Source organism: Perca flavescens, chromosome 24 (assembly GCF_004354835.1).
Source record: "Perca flavescens isolate YP-PL-M2 chromosome 24, PFLA_1.0, whole genome shotgun sequence".
Classification (NCBI taxonomy): domain Eukaryota; kingdom Metazoa; phylum Chordata; class Actinopteri; order Perciformes; family Percidae; genus Perca; species Perca flavescens.
The window spans coordinates 1,750,053-1,765,052 of NC_041354.1; the positions used below are offsets into that span (position 1 = coordinate 1,750,053).

Below are 15,000 nucleotides of genomic sequence, written 5' to 3' on the forward strand. Positions count from 1 at the left end.
GTGTGTGTCTGTATGTCTGTGTGTTTGTGTCTGTATGTGTGTGTCTGTAAGTGTGTGTGTTTGTGTCTGTATGTGTGTGTGTCTGTGTCTGTATGTGTGTGTCTGTAAGTGTGTGTGTTTGTGTGCATCTGTGCATGCGTGAATGTGTGTGTGTCTGTAAGTGTGTGTGTGTCTGTGTGTGTGTGTCTGTATGTGTGTGTGTGTCTGTAAGTGTGTGTGTCTGTAAGTGTGTGTGTCTGTGTCTGTATGTGTGTGTGTCTGTGTCTGTATGTGTGTGTCTGTAAGTGTGTGTGTTTGTGTGCGTCTGTGTGTGTATATCTGTGTGTGTATGTCTGTGTCTGTATATGTGTGTGTGTATGTCTGTATGTCTGTGTGTGTGTGTATATCTGTGTGTGTATGTCTGTGTCTGTATATGTCTGTGTGTGTGTGTGTGTATGTCTGTATGTATGTGTGTGTGTGTGTGTGTGTGTGTGTGTGTGTGTGTGTGTATGTCTGTGTGTATGTCTGTGTCTGTATATGTCTGTATGTGTGTGTGTGTGTGTGTATATGTCTGTGTGTATATCTGTGTCTGTATATGTCTGTATGTATGTGTGTGTGTGTGTGTGTGTATGTCTGTGTGTATATCTGTGTGTATGTCTGTGTCTGTATATGTCTGTATGTATGTGTGTGTGTGTGTGTGTGTGTGTATGTCTGTGTGTATATCTGTGTGTATGTCTGTGTCTGTATATGTCTGTATGTGTGTGTGTGTGTGTGTGTGTGTGTATGTCTGTGTGTATATCTGTGTGTATGTCTGTGTCTGTATATGTCTGTATGTGTGTGTGTGTGTGTGTGTGTATGTCTGTGTGTATATCTGTGTGTATGTCTGTGTCTGTATATGTCTGTGTGTGTGTGTGCGTATATGTCGTAATATATAAAAATAAAAGGTTGGCTATGTTGTTAATGCATTTAATATATGCAAAGACTGTGTCCCCATGTTCTGCATCTGATATGATGTTTTCGGGTCAGAAGTGCACACCAGCCTCCTGTGAATAACAGTGTAATAGTGTGTGTGTGTGTGTGTGTGTGTGTGTGTGTGTGTGTGTGCAGAGTTTCCTCACCTTGTTCTTGCTGCTCTCGCAGGACTGCAGGCTGGCGAGGATCTGGCTCTCGATGACCTGAACCCAGGCGTCCCGCTCCTCGTACGAAGTGGCTTCAAAGTGCCACGTCTGGCCCGTCAGCGACACGATGGTGAACTCAAAGTTCTCCTCTTGTTCTGAGGAGAAGAGATCCAGCATCAGGACAGGCACTCCGAAATCCTTCACCATTCACATTCATCCTCTGGCCTTTGAAGTTACATCCAAACTGTTCAAACTGCACATACATGTGTGTCTGTGTGTGTGTGTCTGACCGTGTGTGTGTGTGTGTATGTGTGTGTCTGACTATGTGTGTGTGTGTGTGTCTGACTGTGTGTGTGTGTGTATGTGTGTGTCTGACTGTATGTGTGTGTGTGTGTGTGTGTGTCTGTGGGTCTGACTGTGTGTGTGTGTGTGTGTGTGTGTGTGTGTGTCTGACTATGTATGTGTGTGTGTGTGTGTGTGTCTGTGGGTCTGACTGTGCATGTGTGTGTCTATGTGTGTGTGTGTGTGTGTCTAACTGTGTATGTGTGTGTCTATGTGTGTCTGACTGTGTATGTGTGTGTCTGTGTCTGTGTGTGTGTGTGTGTGTGTCTGTGGGTCTGACTGTGTGTGTGTGTGTGTCTGACTATGTATGTGTGTGTGTGTGTCTGTGGGTCTGACTGTGTGTGTGTGTCTGTGGGTCTGACTGTGTGTGTGTGTGTCTGTGGGTCTGACTGTGTATGTGTGTGTGTCTGTGTGTGTGTGTGTGTGGGTCTGACTGTGTGTGTGTGTGTCTGTGGGTCTGACTGTGTATGTGTGTGTCTATGTGTGTGTGTGTGTCTGTGTGTGTGTGTGTGTCTGTGGGTCTGACTGTGTGTGTGTGTGTGTGTGTGTCTGACTATGTATGTGTGTGTGTGTGTGTGTGTGTGTGTGTGTCTGTGGGTCTGACTGTGTATGTGTGTGTCTGTGTGTGTCTGACTATGTGTGTGTGTGTGTGTGTGTGTCTGTGGGTCTGACTGTGCATGTGTGTGTCTATGTGTGTGTGTGTGTCTGTGGGTCTGACTGTGTATGTGTATGTCTGAATATATATGTGTGTCTATGTGTGTCTGACTGTGTATGTGTGTGTGTGTGTGTGTGTGTGTGGGTCTGACTGTGTGTGTGTGTGTATGTCTGTGTGTGTGCTTCTGTGAATGTCTGTGTGTGTGTTCAAGGTTTCTGTCGCCTTTTAAAATTTTTTTGTCACATCCAAACTGTTTAAATATAACATATACACAGTTATGCCATTTTTATCGAGGTTTATGTTTGTTTTTGTCACTTTGTTAAAACTTTTTGTCGCCTTATTCAACATTTTTTTCCACTTCATTCAAGGTATTAGTTTCCATTTTTGATGTCATTGTCTCTTTTGTCTTGGTTTCTCATCCAGCGTTTAGCTTGAATCTCACATTAATCAGACTAGAACCGAAGCACACACAGGCAGAGCTCTCTCTGTGTGTGTGTGTGTGTGTGTGTGTGTGTGTGTACGGTCTGGTATTGGTCTTTCCATCCATATAAAGGACTGAAGGACACCTGTTACTCTGACCTGCAGTGTGACCTAACCCAGGAAGACAGGATGTCACCCAAATTACTGCCGAGGGGTCAGTCATTACAATCAGGCGTGTGCAGAGGGGAGAACACATGGGTCCATTATCCAGAATCCCCCTAGAGGGTACCGGGACAATCCGGAGTTCATTAAGACCAGTTTGCGTACGAGACTCGAGGTCTTTGACTTCTTTAGAGCAGCCGTAGAAGGTCTGAAATGTTGGCTCATTTAAAAAAAAAGTTCACCCCAAAAACACCTCCAAACGTACAAGAAACTAAAGTGTAAATATATCTTTCAAAATATAGTATAAGGTATCTGGATTTGTGGTTTTTAAATCAGGGGCCTGTTTCACAAAAGCGGAGGAGAGACTAGGTCAGGCTGAGGAGGAGAGACTAGGTCGAGTCAGACTGAGGAGGAGAGACTAGGTCGAGTCAGACTGAGGAGGAGAGACTAGGTCAGACTGAGGAGGAGAGACTAGGTCGAGTCAGACTGAGGAGGAGAGACTAGGTCAGACTGAGGAGGAGAGACTAGGTCGAGTCAGACTGAGGAGGAGAGACTAGGTCGAGTCAGACTGACTAGGTCGAGTCAGACTGAGGAGGAGAGACTAGGTCGAGTCAGACTGAGGAGGAGAGACTAGGTCGAGTCAGACTGACTAGGTCGAGTCAGACTGAGGAGGAGAGACTAGGGTCGAGTCAGACTGACTAGGTCGAGTCAGACTGAGGAGGAGAGACTAGGTCGAGTCAGACTGACTAGGTCGAGTCAGACTGACTAGGTCGAGTCAGACTGACTAGGTCGAGTCAGACTGAGGAGGAGAGACTAGGTCGAGTCAGACTGAGGAGGAGAGACTAGGTCGAGTCAGACTGACTAGGTCGAGTCAGACTGAGGAGGAGAGACTAGGTCGAGTCAGACTGACTAGGTCGAGTCAGACTGAGGAGGAGAGACTAGGTTGAGTCAGACTGAGGAGGAGAGACTAGGTCGAGTCAGACTGACTAGGTCGAGTCAGACTGAGGAGGAGAGACTAGGTCAAGTCAGGCTGAGGAGGAGAGACTAGGTCGAGTCAGACTGACTAGGTCGAGTCAGACTGAAGAGGAGAGACTAGGTCAGACTGAGGAGGAGAGACTAGGTCGAGTCAGACTGAGGAGGAGAGACTAGGTCGAGTCAGACTGACTAGGTCGAGTCAGACTGAGGAGGAGAGACTAGGTCGAGTCAGACTGACTAGGTCGAGTCAGACTGAGGAGGAGAGACTAGGTCGAGTCAGGCTGAGGAGGAGAGACTAGGTCGAGTCAGACTGACTAGGTCGAGTCAGACTGAGGAGGAGAGACTAGGTCGAGTCAGGCTGAGGAGGAGAGACTAGGTCGAGTCAGGCTGAGGAGGAGAGACTAGGGTCGAGTCAGACTGAGGAGGAGAGACTAGGTCGAGTCAGACTGACTAGGTCGAGTCAGACTGAGGAGGAGAGACTAGGTCGAGTCAGGCTGAGGAGGAGAGACTAGGTCGAGTCAGACTGAGGAGGAGAGACTAGGTCGAGTCAGACTGAGGAGGAGAGACTAGGTCGAGTCAGACTGACCAGGTCGAGCCAGACTGAGGAGGAGAGACTAGGTCGAGTCAGGCTGAGGAGGAGAGACTAGGTCGAGTCAGACTGAGGAGGAGAGACTAGGTCGAGTCAGACTGAGGAGGAGAGACTAGGTCAGACTGAGGAGGAGAGACTAGGTCGAGTCAGACTGAGGAGGAGAGACTAGGTCAGACTGAGGAGGAGAGACTAGGTCGAGTCAGACTGAGGAGGAGAGACTAGGTCGAGTCAGACTGACTAGGTCGAGTCAGACTGAGGAGGAGAGACTAGGTCGAGTCAGACTGAGGAGGAGAGACTAGGTCGAGTCAGACTGACTAGGTCGAGTCAGACTGACTAGGTCGAGTCAGACTGAGGAGGAGAGACTAGGTCGAGTCAGACTGACTAGGTCGAGTCAGACTGAGGAGGAGAGACTAGGGTCGAGTCAGACTGAGGAGGAGAGACTAGGTCGAGTCAGACTGATTAGGTCGAGTCAGACTGAGGAGGAGAGACTAGGTCGAGTCAGACTGACTAGGTCGAGTCAGACTGAGGAGGAGAGACTAGGTCGAGTCAGGCTGAGGAGGAGAGACTAGGTCAGACTGAGGAGGAGAGACTAGGTCGAGTCAGACTGAGGAGGAGAGACTAGGTCGAGTCAGACTGACTAGGTCGAGTCAGACTGAGGAGGAGAGACTAGGTCGAGTCAGACTGACTAGGTCGAGTCAGACTGACTAGGTCGAGTCAGACTGAGGAGGAGAGACTAGGTCGAGTCAGACTGAGGAGGAGAGACTAGGTCGAGTCAGACTGACTAGGTCGAGTCAGACTGAGGAGGAGAGACTAGGTCGAGTCAGACTGACTAGGTCGAGTCAGACTGAGGAGGAGAGACTAGGTCGAGTCAGACTGAGGAGGAGAGACTAGGTCGAGTCAGACTGACTAGGTCGAGTCAGACTGAGGAGGAGAGACTAGGTCGAGTCAGACTGAGGAGGAGAGACTAGGTCGAGTCAGGCTGAGGAGGAGAGACTAGGTCAGACTGAGGAGGAGAGACTAGGTTGAGTCAGGCTGAGGAGGAGAGACTAGGTCAGGCTGAGGAGGAGAGACTAGGTCAGACTGAGGAGGAGAGACTAGGTCGAGTCAGACTGAGGAGGAGAGACTAGGTCGAGTCAGGCTGAGGAGGAGAGACTAGGTCAGACTGAGGAGGAGAGACTAGGAGCTGAGGAGGAGAGACTAGGTCGAGTCAGGCTGAGGAGGAGAGACTAGGTCAGACTGAGGAGGAGAGACTAGGAGCTGAGGAGGAGAGACTAGGAGCTGAGGAGGAGAGACTAGGAGCTGAGGTGGAGAGACTAGGAGCTGAGGAGGAGAGACTAGGAGCTGAGGAGGAGAGACTAGGAGCTGAGGAGGAGAGACTAGGAGCTGAGGAGGAGAGACTAGGAGGAGGAGAGACTAGGAGCTGAGGAGGAGAGACTAGGAGCTGAGGAGGAGAGACTAGGAGCTGAGGAGGAGAGACTAGGAGCTGAGGAGGAGAGACTAGGAGGAGGAGAGACTAGGAGCTGAGGAGGAGAGACTAGGAACTGAGGAGGAGAGACTAGGAGCTGAGGAGGAGAGACTAGGAGCTGAGGAGGAGAGACTAGGAGCTGAGGAGGAGAGACTAGGAGCTGAGGAGGAGAGACTAGGAGCTGAGGAGGAGAGACTAGGAGCTGAGGTGGAGAGACTAGGAGCTGAGGAGGAGAGACTAGGAGCTGAGGAGGAGAGACTAGGAGCTGAGGAGGAGAGACTAGGAGCTGAGGAGGAGAGACTAGGAGGAGGAGAGACTAGGAGCTGAGGAGGAGAGACTAGGAGCTGAGGAGGAGAGACTAGGAGCTGAGGAGGAGAGACTAGGAGCTGAGGAGGAGAGACTAGATCAGGCTGAGGAGGAGAGACTAGGAGCTGAGGAGGCGAGACTAGGAGCTGAGGAGGCGAGACTAGGAGCTGAGGAGGCGAGACTAGGAGCTGAGGAGGAGAGACTAGGTCGAAAATGGAGAATACTCATCGTACATAGACTACTTTATACAGAGTGAGCAGCAGCTTCTTGTGGAAGTATGATGACGTGAAACACATTATTTGAATAAAAGAAAAGAAACATGGCCGCTGTAATAAAACAGAGAGAGAAAGCAGCAGACGATCCCGGACCGACTGACTGTGTAACTGTAGCCTAAATATCTACATTAACTGACCTCTGCTCTGAATGGAAACCATCATAATCCTACCATTCAAGGATTAGGCTACTAATCATTTACACAAATTAACAGTTGTACTCTTTGCCATGAAATTTACCATCAAGATCAATTTCCTACAACGTTAAAATATGATGCGTAAATATCTCTTTCACTCTGTTCCTCCCTCTCTCTCTCTCTCTCTCTCTCATGGGCTAAAATATTAATTTCCTGAGTCATATTAACTTCCACTGCTCGCTTTTAATGCAAAGTGTACAACTGTTCGTTTTTGCAAATGACAGTGATTCAGTTAAGAGCATAAATGTTCATAAATGTATATTTTTAGACTATCATTCAGTCAGTCCGCTATTATGTGCCACGCTATTTCTCGCCTTTTTTTTCTTTATTTTTTATAGAGGACGAGTTTCTTTCTCTACATATTATATGCCTTGCTCCCAGGCCAGCTGACAGTCTTGCCTGGGCCCAGGACGAGATAATCTTAGATTTTTTTTTCCACAAATAGGTCTATTTTAATTATTTTTTAAATTATTCCATAATTTAATGAGGGCCCAGTTCTGGGCCCTCCCCTTACTGTGGGCCCGGGACAACAGACCCGTTTGTCCCCCCCTATCGGCGGGCGTGCTTGCTCCCTAATATACTGTATGGACATAGAAAATAAAGACACTGAAGAAATTGGACTAAAATCTAGAAACTATAAAGATAATTAAGTGATAAATTCCATGCACACTATAAACATGAATGGAACAGAGTGTATTTCCCCCCCAGCAAAAAAGTTCAAAAACCATTAAGGTGTCCTCTCCCTGTTGTTACATGAATGTACAGTAGCCTACATCACTAGATAGTTATTGGTCCAGTGAACTAAGTCTATAATTGGGAGGATTGTACAATAAGAATATGTTCTTAAAATTGTTCAATCCTCCCAAATTATAGTCCCAGTTTACTGGACAACACAAATTGTGTGCTAAGAATGCCAAATACAAGGCACATGGAAGCAGAACAAACATGATCCTTATTGTTAAAGAATACAAAAAAAAGAAATTCTCAACTAACATAATTCAAGGTGAATTGGTCAACTATAGAAATGTACAGCATTGTTGCCCTTAGTAACAGACTTCATTTAAAACTTATTTGAAATTTTATCAGCTTTTTCTAATTATCTCAACAACTGCCATAATATATTCATCAAACTTCCTACAACAATATGAACAACAGTCTTCATACAGCAATATAACCGTAACAATGACTGTCACATGAATAATTATAAATAAAAATAAAGGTCACAACTTTAACTAATAACAGTACTTAAATGAACAGCAATATGCACCTGTTGTATTTTAATCCAGGCTGATAACAATAAGGTGAAACCACTGCTGGGTGATCAGAAAAGGCTCCAGGATTAAATAAATCTAGGCTAGCTGCACAGAATAAATCTCCATGGTGATTTATGTGCCTCCACTTTTGTGAAACAAGAGTCAAGGCTAAATTGAGCCAGGATAATTGGGAAATCCAGGCTTAATAATCCCTTATCCTGGTTTTGTGAAACAGGCCCCAGGAAATCAAGTTACTTTTGACTTTAAAAAGTACAGTTTATAGACCGATAGTTTCACTGTGATGGGTTGGATCCAAAGGCACTAAACTATATATGTATAGGGCTGAAACGATTCCTCGAATAACTCGATTACAAAAAATCCTCGATGCAAAATGACTTGCCTCGAAGCTTCGTTAAATCAATGTTAGTTAGTTTAGTTAAAACTAAAACTCTGTACAGTGTGTCTACTGCAAAATCAAACTAGCTTAGCACGATAATAGCACGACGTCTAACTTAATCCTCCATTCCACGAAGAGGACCGACTAAAGTAAATCACAGAGTCGTATGGACGATGAAACTACACCAAACACAACAACTACCAAAATCAAAGACAAGAAAATACGTAGTGGTGACCACCATCTGATCTACAGAGCCGATGTGTTGGAAAAACAGCTGATTGTTGCGCATCTCTCTCTCTCTCTCTCTCTCTCTCTCTACGGAGAAACAGCTGATCAACGATCTAATAGCATAAGTGTAACAGAGCTGTGTGACATTATAATCAAATATATAAATGAAAATAGGTTGAGTATAACTAATATTTACATATAGGCCTACTGTATATACAGATCAGTCTCAAGTTGAAACTTGTAGTTCTGAAAGTTAAGTTACACAACCTAATGTAATGTTTGTGTATGTTTAATGTATGCCTTAGTTTGAGGTTGATATGATTTGAAAATAAATCTTTAAAAACAATTTAATATGGCACTTAAATGCACTTAATATGTTTAGTTATTTGAGAGATGATATTGTAAGCAATGCAGGCAATACAAATGTTGCTTTTTCCGAAAATATTGCTTTTTTTCCCTAGTTTGGGTTGTTTAAAAAAAAAAAAAAAAATGTATCCGATTAATCGATCGATAAAGTATATATATATATATATATATATATATATATATATATATATATATATATATATATATATATATTTTTTTCACATACATACACACACATACATACATATATGAATCTGTGAAGTTAACTAAAACCTTTTCATCCAATGTTGTTTTACTGGGAACTACTCTACTAACTTTAGGTTGAGATTGTCGCCTTTATCGACGTCTTTTGAGATGTGTGTGTGTGTGTGTGTGTGTGTGTGTGTATATGTCTGTGTTTTTTGATTTTGTCCCCGTGTTCTACATCTGATATGATTTTTTCCAGTATTAGCTGTTTTTATACAACCATCTAAAAACAGCTGCTCCAGCTGTTTTCAGGACACCAGACTTCTGTGAATCAACGTGAGATTTACCGGAGAGTTTGCCGAGTTTTCTCCCCTTGTCTTTGTAGATGTTTTAAGCGCTTCTATCAAGGTTTGCACCTCAAAGCTCAAGACTTTCTGTATTTCAGAGTTAAACTTTTGAAAAGACAACGACATTTAGCGGCAGAGTAGAAAACTTTGTCGCACACGCTGGTTCTCACAGAGTTTGAGGGATGTTGGCGAGCGTTTGACCAGAACTTTGGACACATTTGGAAAGCGTTAGCGAGCCGAGAGAGAGAGAGAGAGAGAAGGTGAAGCGGGGCCACAGTGGTCTCATCACCACACCAGATCAGACAACAAGCTGCTTCTGTTTACAATTACACATCAGGGGGACACGGTGTAATCATCTAATCAAAGCACGGCCTGCAGCGCGCCCGATTATTCCCAGAATTCCTCCGTTTGACCCAAAACAGAAGCATGTAAAGAGGTTACATCTCTAGGAAATGTTACCGCTCTGATGTGTAGGCCTGTAGGCCATTCCTGGGCATTATATGAGTAATTTACGTATCATTTTGTGGTTCCGTTTTGTAACATTTTGGTGCAATTTTTCATGCGATTTGTCACATTTTCATTTTTTATGCAGTTTCTGAGCAATTTTCCCCAAACGTTTTGGCTTTTGTTTGTGCTACGTTCACTTTCTCTTGTGCAGTTTCTGTCCAGGTAGGTTTTGTATCGTGTCGGTGCCATTTTTCACGCAACTTTTGTCACAATTCCGTGTGCAGTTTATGCACATAAAATGTCATTTATTGTCATATATGTCATGTATTCGCACAATCTTTCGCAACATTTTGGCCTCTTTTTAAGCCGATTCCGTCTCCTTTTTATTGCGAGATCGTACGTCACTCACACGTTGAATTAGGAGACAGAGAAGACAGCTTGTGAGACTCCCCATCTGCCCATAACTGGTGGACTCTCGTCTCTGTCGTCCGTATTATCAACCGAAGACTTAAGTAAACTCATTTCAAGCTACAAAAAGAATTTGTCCACATGAGTGTAGGTTAGTTTTTACAAAAGATTTAAAGAATTTGAAAAAGGGAACTTCAGTTTTCCAGCCAGTGAGTTTGTTCTGAACATTTTGACATGAAAGACAAGGCGATCAGTTATACAGTAAAGGCCAAAAGTTTGGACACACCTCATTCAATGTGTTTCTTTATTTTCATGACTATTTACATTGTAGATTCTCACTGAAGGCATCAAAACTATGAATGAACACATATGGAATTATGTACTTAACAAAAAAGTGTGAAATAACTGAAAACATGTCTTATATTTTAGATTCTTCAAAGTAGCCACCCTTTGCTTTTTTTGATAACTCTGCAAACCCTTGGTGTTCTCTCAATGAGCTTCATGAGGTAGTCACCTGAAATGGTTTTACCTTCACAGGTGTGCTTTGTCAGGGTTAATTAGTGGAATTATTTCCCTTATTAATAAAAAAAGCAAAGGGTGGCTACTTTGAAGAATCTAAAATATAAGACATGTTTTCAGTTATTTCACACTTTTTGTTAAGTACATAATTCCATATGTGTTCATTCATAGTTTTGATGCCTTCAGTGAGAATCTACAATGTAAATAGTCATGAAAATAAAAAGGAAACACATTGAATGAGAAGGTGTGTCCAAACTTTTGGCCTGTACTGTATATATATATATATATATATATATATATATATAAACACACTTGAAAGGTGAATTTAAGAAGATGTGTAGAAATGAAGAACCCTAATGCGCTGAGACCTCACAGTGGTCAGTTTGGTTTGAAATGTGCTGGGGACAGAGACGCGTTTGGAAGTGCATTTCCAGAAGTGCTGGGTACAATGACATTCATGTTTTTTTTTTGTCTTTTGCGCAGGTCATGTTTTGAAAGACGCTGTCTGATGTATCAGATAACTTCAAAAATGGGATGACGTCCGACACGTTTTAAGAAGAAGAAGCCTTAAGTTTTCAAAAACCATTAGACAGGCATCCTAAAACGCTTAACGTGGTTTAAATGCAGGATGCGAACTACGCAAGCATCAAGGCGTGGCGGCGCTGCGGTGCAAATTCAACTCGTGTTTAGGACATGTTGTTAATTTAAAGATTCGCAGAAAAATATAAACATTGGAGGCCATTAATCGGCACGCAAAGTCCTTGAAATCCATTCTGCAGTAAGCGTCATATAGCCATGGTAAACAGAGAACAAGGCAGTTTAATTAATTTCGGTTTTACTAAGAAATTGTGTAGCGATGACGTTAATAGCACGACCGATTCACCTGCTGCGATGTTATTGGCACACCTCCCATCGGGGTGACAAGGCAAGAAGAAGCTGAAGAAATAATGTCCTCTGGCTGAAGATGCTCCTAATCCCTCTTGCTCCTCTCTCTCTCTTGTTAAACTGAAAAAGTCCTATTATTATGGACTTTATCTGATAAGCGTTTCTGCTTCATTAGAGCCTATAAGGAAAAAGCTTATCGTGGTTGAATGTAGCAGGACTAACCCTAACCCTAAACAACAATCAATGATCACCACATTTCTCTCTCATATTTATCTTCATAACCACTGAAAACTGTCCAAAAATCTAACCCAAAGTCCTATTATTATGGATGTTATCTCCTATAAGGTCCGCGGCGGAGCGGCTGTGGGTTGACTCCCCACGGTTCTCATATGTCCTGTAAGGTCCGCAGCAGTGTCTGTCCTGTCCTGTGGGGGGGGGTAGAGCTTTTTGTGGATTTGTTGGTTATCTGTCGTTCACGAATTATAGGCCCATGTGTTATGAACTTTATTTTTTTTAAGTGGTGGGTACAAAATGACTCATGACGAAATGTGGCGGGACCCACCGTCCCCACCGTCCCCACCGTCCCCACCGTCCCCACCGTCCCCACCGTCCCCACCGTCCCCACCGAAATCTACGCCTATGGCTTCACGTAAACGTTCAAAATGGCGCTGAGCGAGGAGATCTCAGCACCCGGGGTGCTAATCGTTCCTGACAGTTTGTAGGCCGGCGTTTTCTGGAAGCAGCAGTGTGGTGACGTGTGCCGGGAGAGAAGCAGCGGCGGAAAGATGAGAGGTTTAATCAGTCGGAGAGGGAAACTACCATTTACTCTCCCTCAGCTCCAGTCGTTTGGCTAATTGGGAGCGTCTCAGAGCAGCGGAGCTGAAGTTCCCCTCCGGCTCGGCTCGCGATAATCAATGGCCTTGTCCGAGGAGAGGAAGGACGCGAGGTAAGGACGGAAGGATGAAGGGAGCACCCCGGGGTGGCTCACAAGCCCTTCCACTTCCAGGAGAAAGAGATTGGAAACACCTCGGCTGACCAAAAGTTTCCTTTTGCTGAAGATAACGGTGGATCGTTTTCATCTCTCGGCTGCTGCAGGCTGAGGCTGATTAGCTGATGTTAATTACAACACACACACACACACACACACACACACACACACACACACACACACACACACACACACACACACACACACACACACACACACACACGCACACTCGCACTCATGCGCACACACACACACACACACACACACACACACACACACACACGCGCACACTCGCACTCATGCGCACACACGCACTCATGCACACTCGCACTCTTGCACACACACTCGCTCTCATGCACACACACACACACACACACACGCGCGCGCCGCACACTCGCTCTCATGCACACACACGCACTCACACTCATGCACACACACTCGCACGCACACACACACGCACTCATGCATGCACACACACAAGCACTCGCACTCATGCACACACACGCACTCATGCACACACACGCACTCATGCATGCACACACACGCGCACTCATGCATGCACACACACGCGCACTCATGCATGCACACACACACGCACTCATGCATGCACACACACACGCACTCATGCATGCACACACACGCACTCATGCATGCACACACACACGCACTCATGCATGCACACACACACGCACTCATGCACACACACGCACTCATGCATGCACATACACACGCACTCATGCATGCACACACACACACTCATTCATGCACACACACACGCACTCGCACTCATGCACACACACGCACTCATGCACACACACGCACTCATGCATGCACACTCGCACTCGTGCACGCATGCACACACACACACACACTTGCAGTCATGCACGCATGCACACATGCACTTACACACACACACACACACACACACACATACACACTTGCACTCACACACGCACAGACACACACACACACAGAGACACACACGCATGCACACTCACACACACACACACACGTACACACACACAGAGACACACACGCATGCACACTCTCACACACACACACGCACACACACACACACACACACGCACAGACACACGCACACACACACACAGAGACACACACGCATGCACACTCAAACACACACACACACACACGCACAGACACACGCACACGCACACACACACAGAGACACACACGCATGCACACTCACACACGCACACGTGCACACACACACACAGACACACAAACACACACACACACAGAGACACACACATGCACACTCACACACACACTTGCACTCACACACGCACAGACACACACACACACACACAGAGACACACACGCATGCACACTCTCACACACACACACACACACACACACACGCACACACACACACACAGACACACACGCATGCACACTCACACACACACACACACACACGCACAGACACACGCACACGCACACACACAGAGACACACACGCATGCACACTCACACAGACACACAAACACACACACACACAGAGACACACACACATGCACACTCACACACACACACACACACACTCACACGCACAGAGACACACACGGCTGGAAACGGCTCAAGGTAAAAGCAGGCTTTTAGTTTGAACAGCCGGCTGAAGTGTGTGTGTGTGTGTCTGTGTGTGTGTGTCTGTGTGTGTGTGTCTGTGTGTGTGTGTCACAGGTGATACCCAATCAGCTGAGACTTGTCTGTAAAGTCGTGGTTAAAAAACTACTGTCACACCGTAGAGGAATTACCGTATAGTACAGGAGAAGCTCACAGGCAGTTTGGACTTCCATTCACACTTTTTTGTTAAGTACATAATTCCATATGTGTTCATTCATAGTTTTGATGCCTTCAGTGAGAATCTACAATGTAAATAGTCATGAAAATAAAAAGGAATTGTCTCATTCAATATATATATATATATATATATATATATATATATATATATATATATATATATATATATACACACACACACACACACACACTTTCTTTTACACTAAACAACTGAACAGACTTACTAAACGTTGCCTAAAGACTTTCTACAGATCCAAGTATGAAAGGAGCTTGTACAGCTGCGTGTACAGTCAGATAGTCTCCTTTCTCCTTCCACATTACAGCGTAAAGAGCTCGGTACAGGAACAGAAAACTGGGAGTTAAAATGTGCGTAACGAAGTGCCAGCTGTACATAATGCAGAATGATAGTGTGGCAGTGTTTATTTGGAGGCTTTACAGCGTCTTCGTTCTAACCGACAGCCCACACATCGAGCGCCGGGTTGAGCCCCGCGGGGTCAAGAGCAAGAATCCCATCATAATTAAATTCCCATGATTCTCTGTTTTCAGGGAGGAGAAGGAGGTGGGGGTTGGCTGCTTGACAATTATGGAAACCAACAATCCAGAAAGGCCCGGCCTCTCCGCAGCGTAAATTAAACGCTGTTTCTGGATTTAAATGCAGCACATTGACCCGGCA

General features: G+C 45.2%; 1 protein-coding gene across 3 annotated transcripts in view; it reads right to left on the reverse strand.

The window, feature by feature from the left end:
* agap1 (ArfGAP with GTPase domain, ankyrin repeat and PH domain 1) overlaps nt 1-15,000 on the reverse strand; it is a 269,207-nt gene that overhangs the window by 39,337 nt on the left and 214,870 nt on the right. For all 3 annotated transcript variants that reach the window (XM_028571834.1, XM_028571835.1, XM_028571833.1), the window contains one exon: nt 1,098-1,252. In XM_028571834.1, the coding sequence (XP_028427635.1) occupies nt 1,098-1,252 (155 nt within the window). The remainder of the gene's footprint in view (nt 1-1,097; nt 1,253-15,000) is intronic.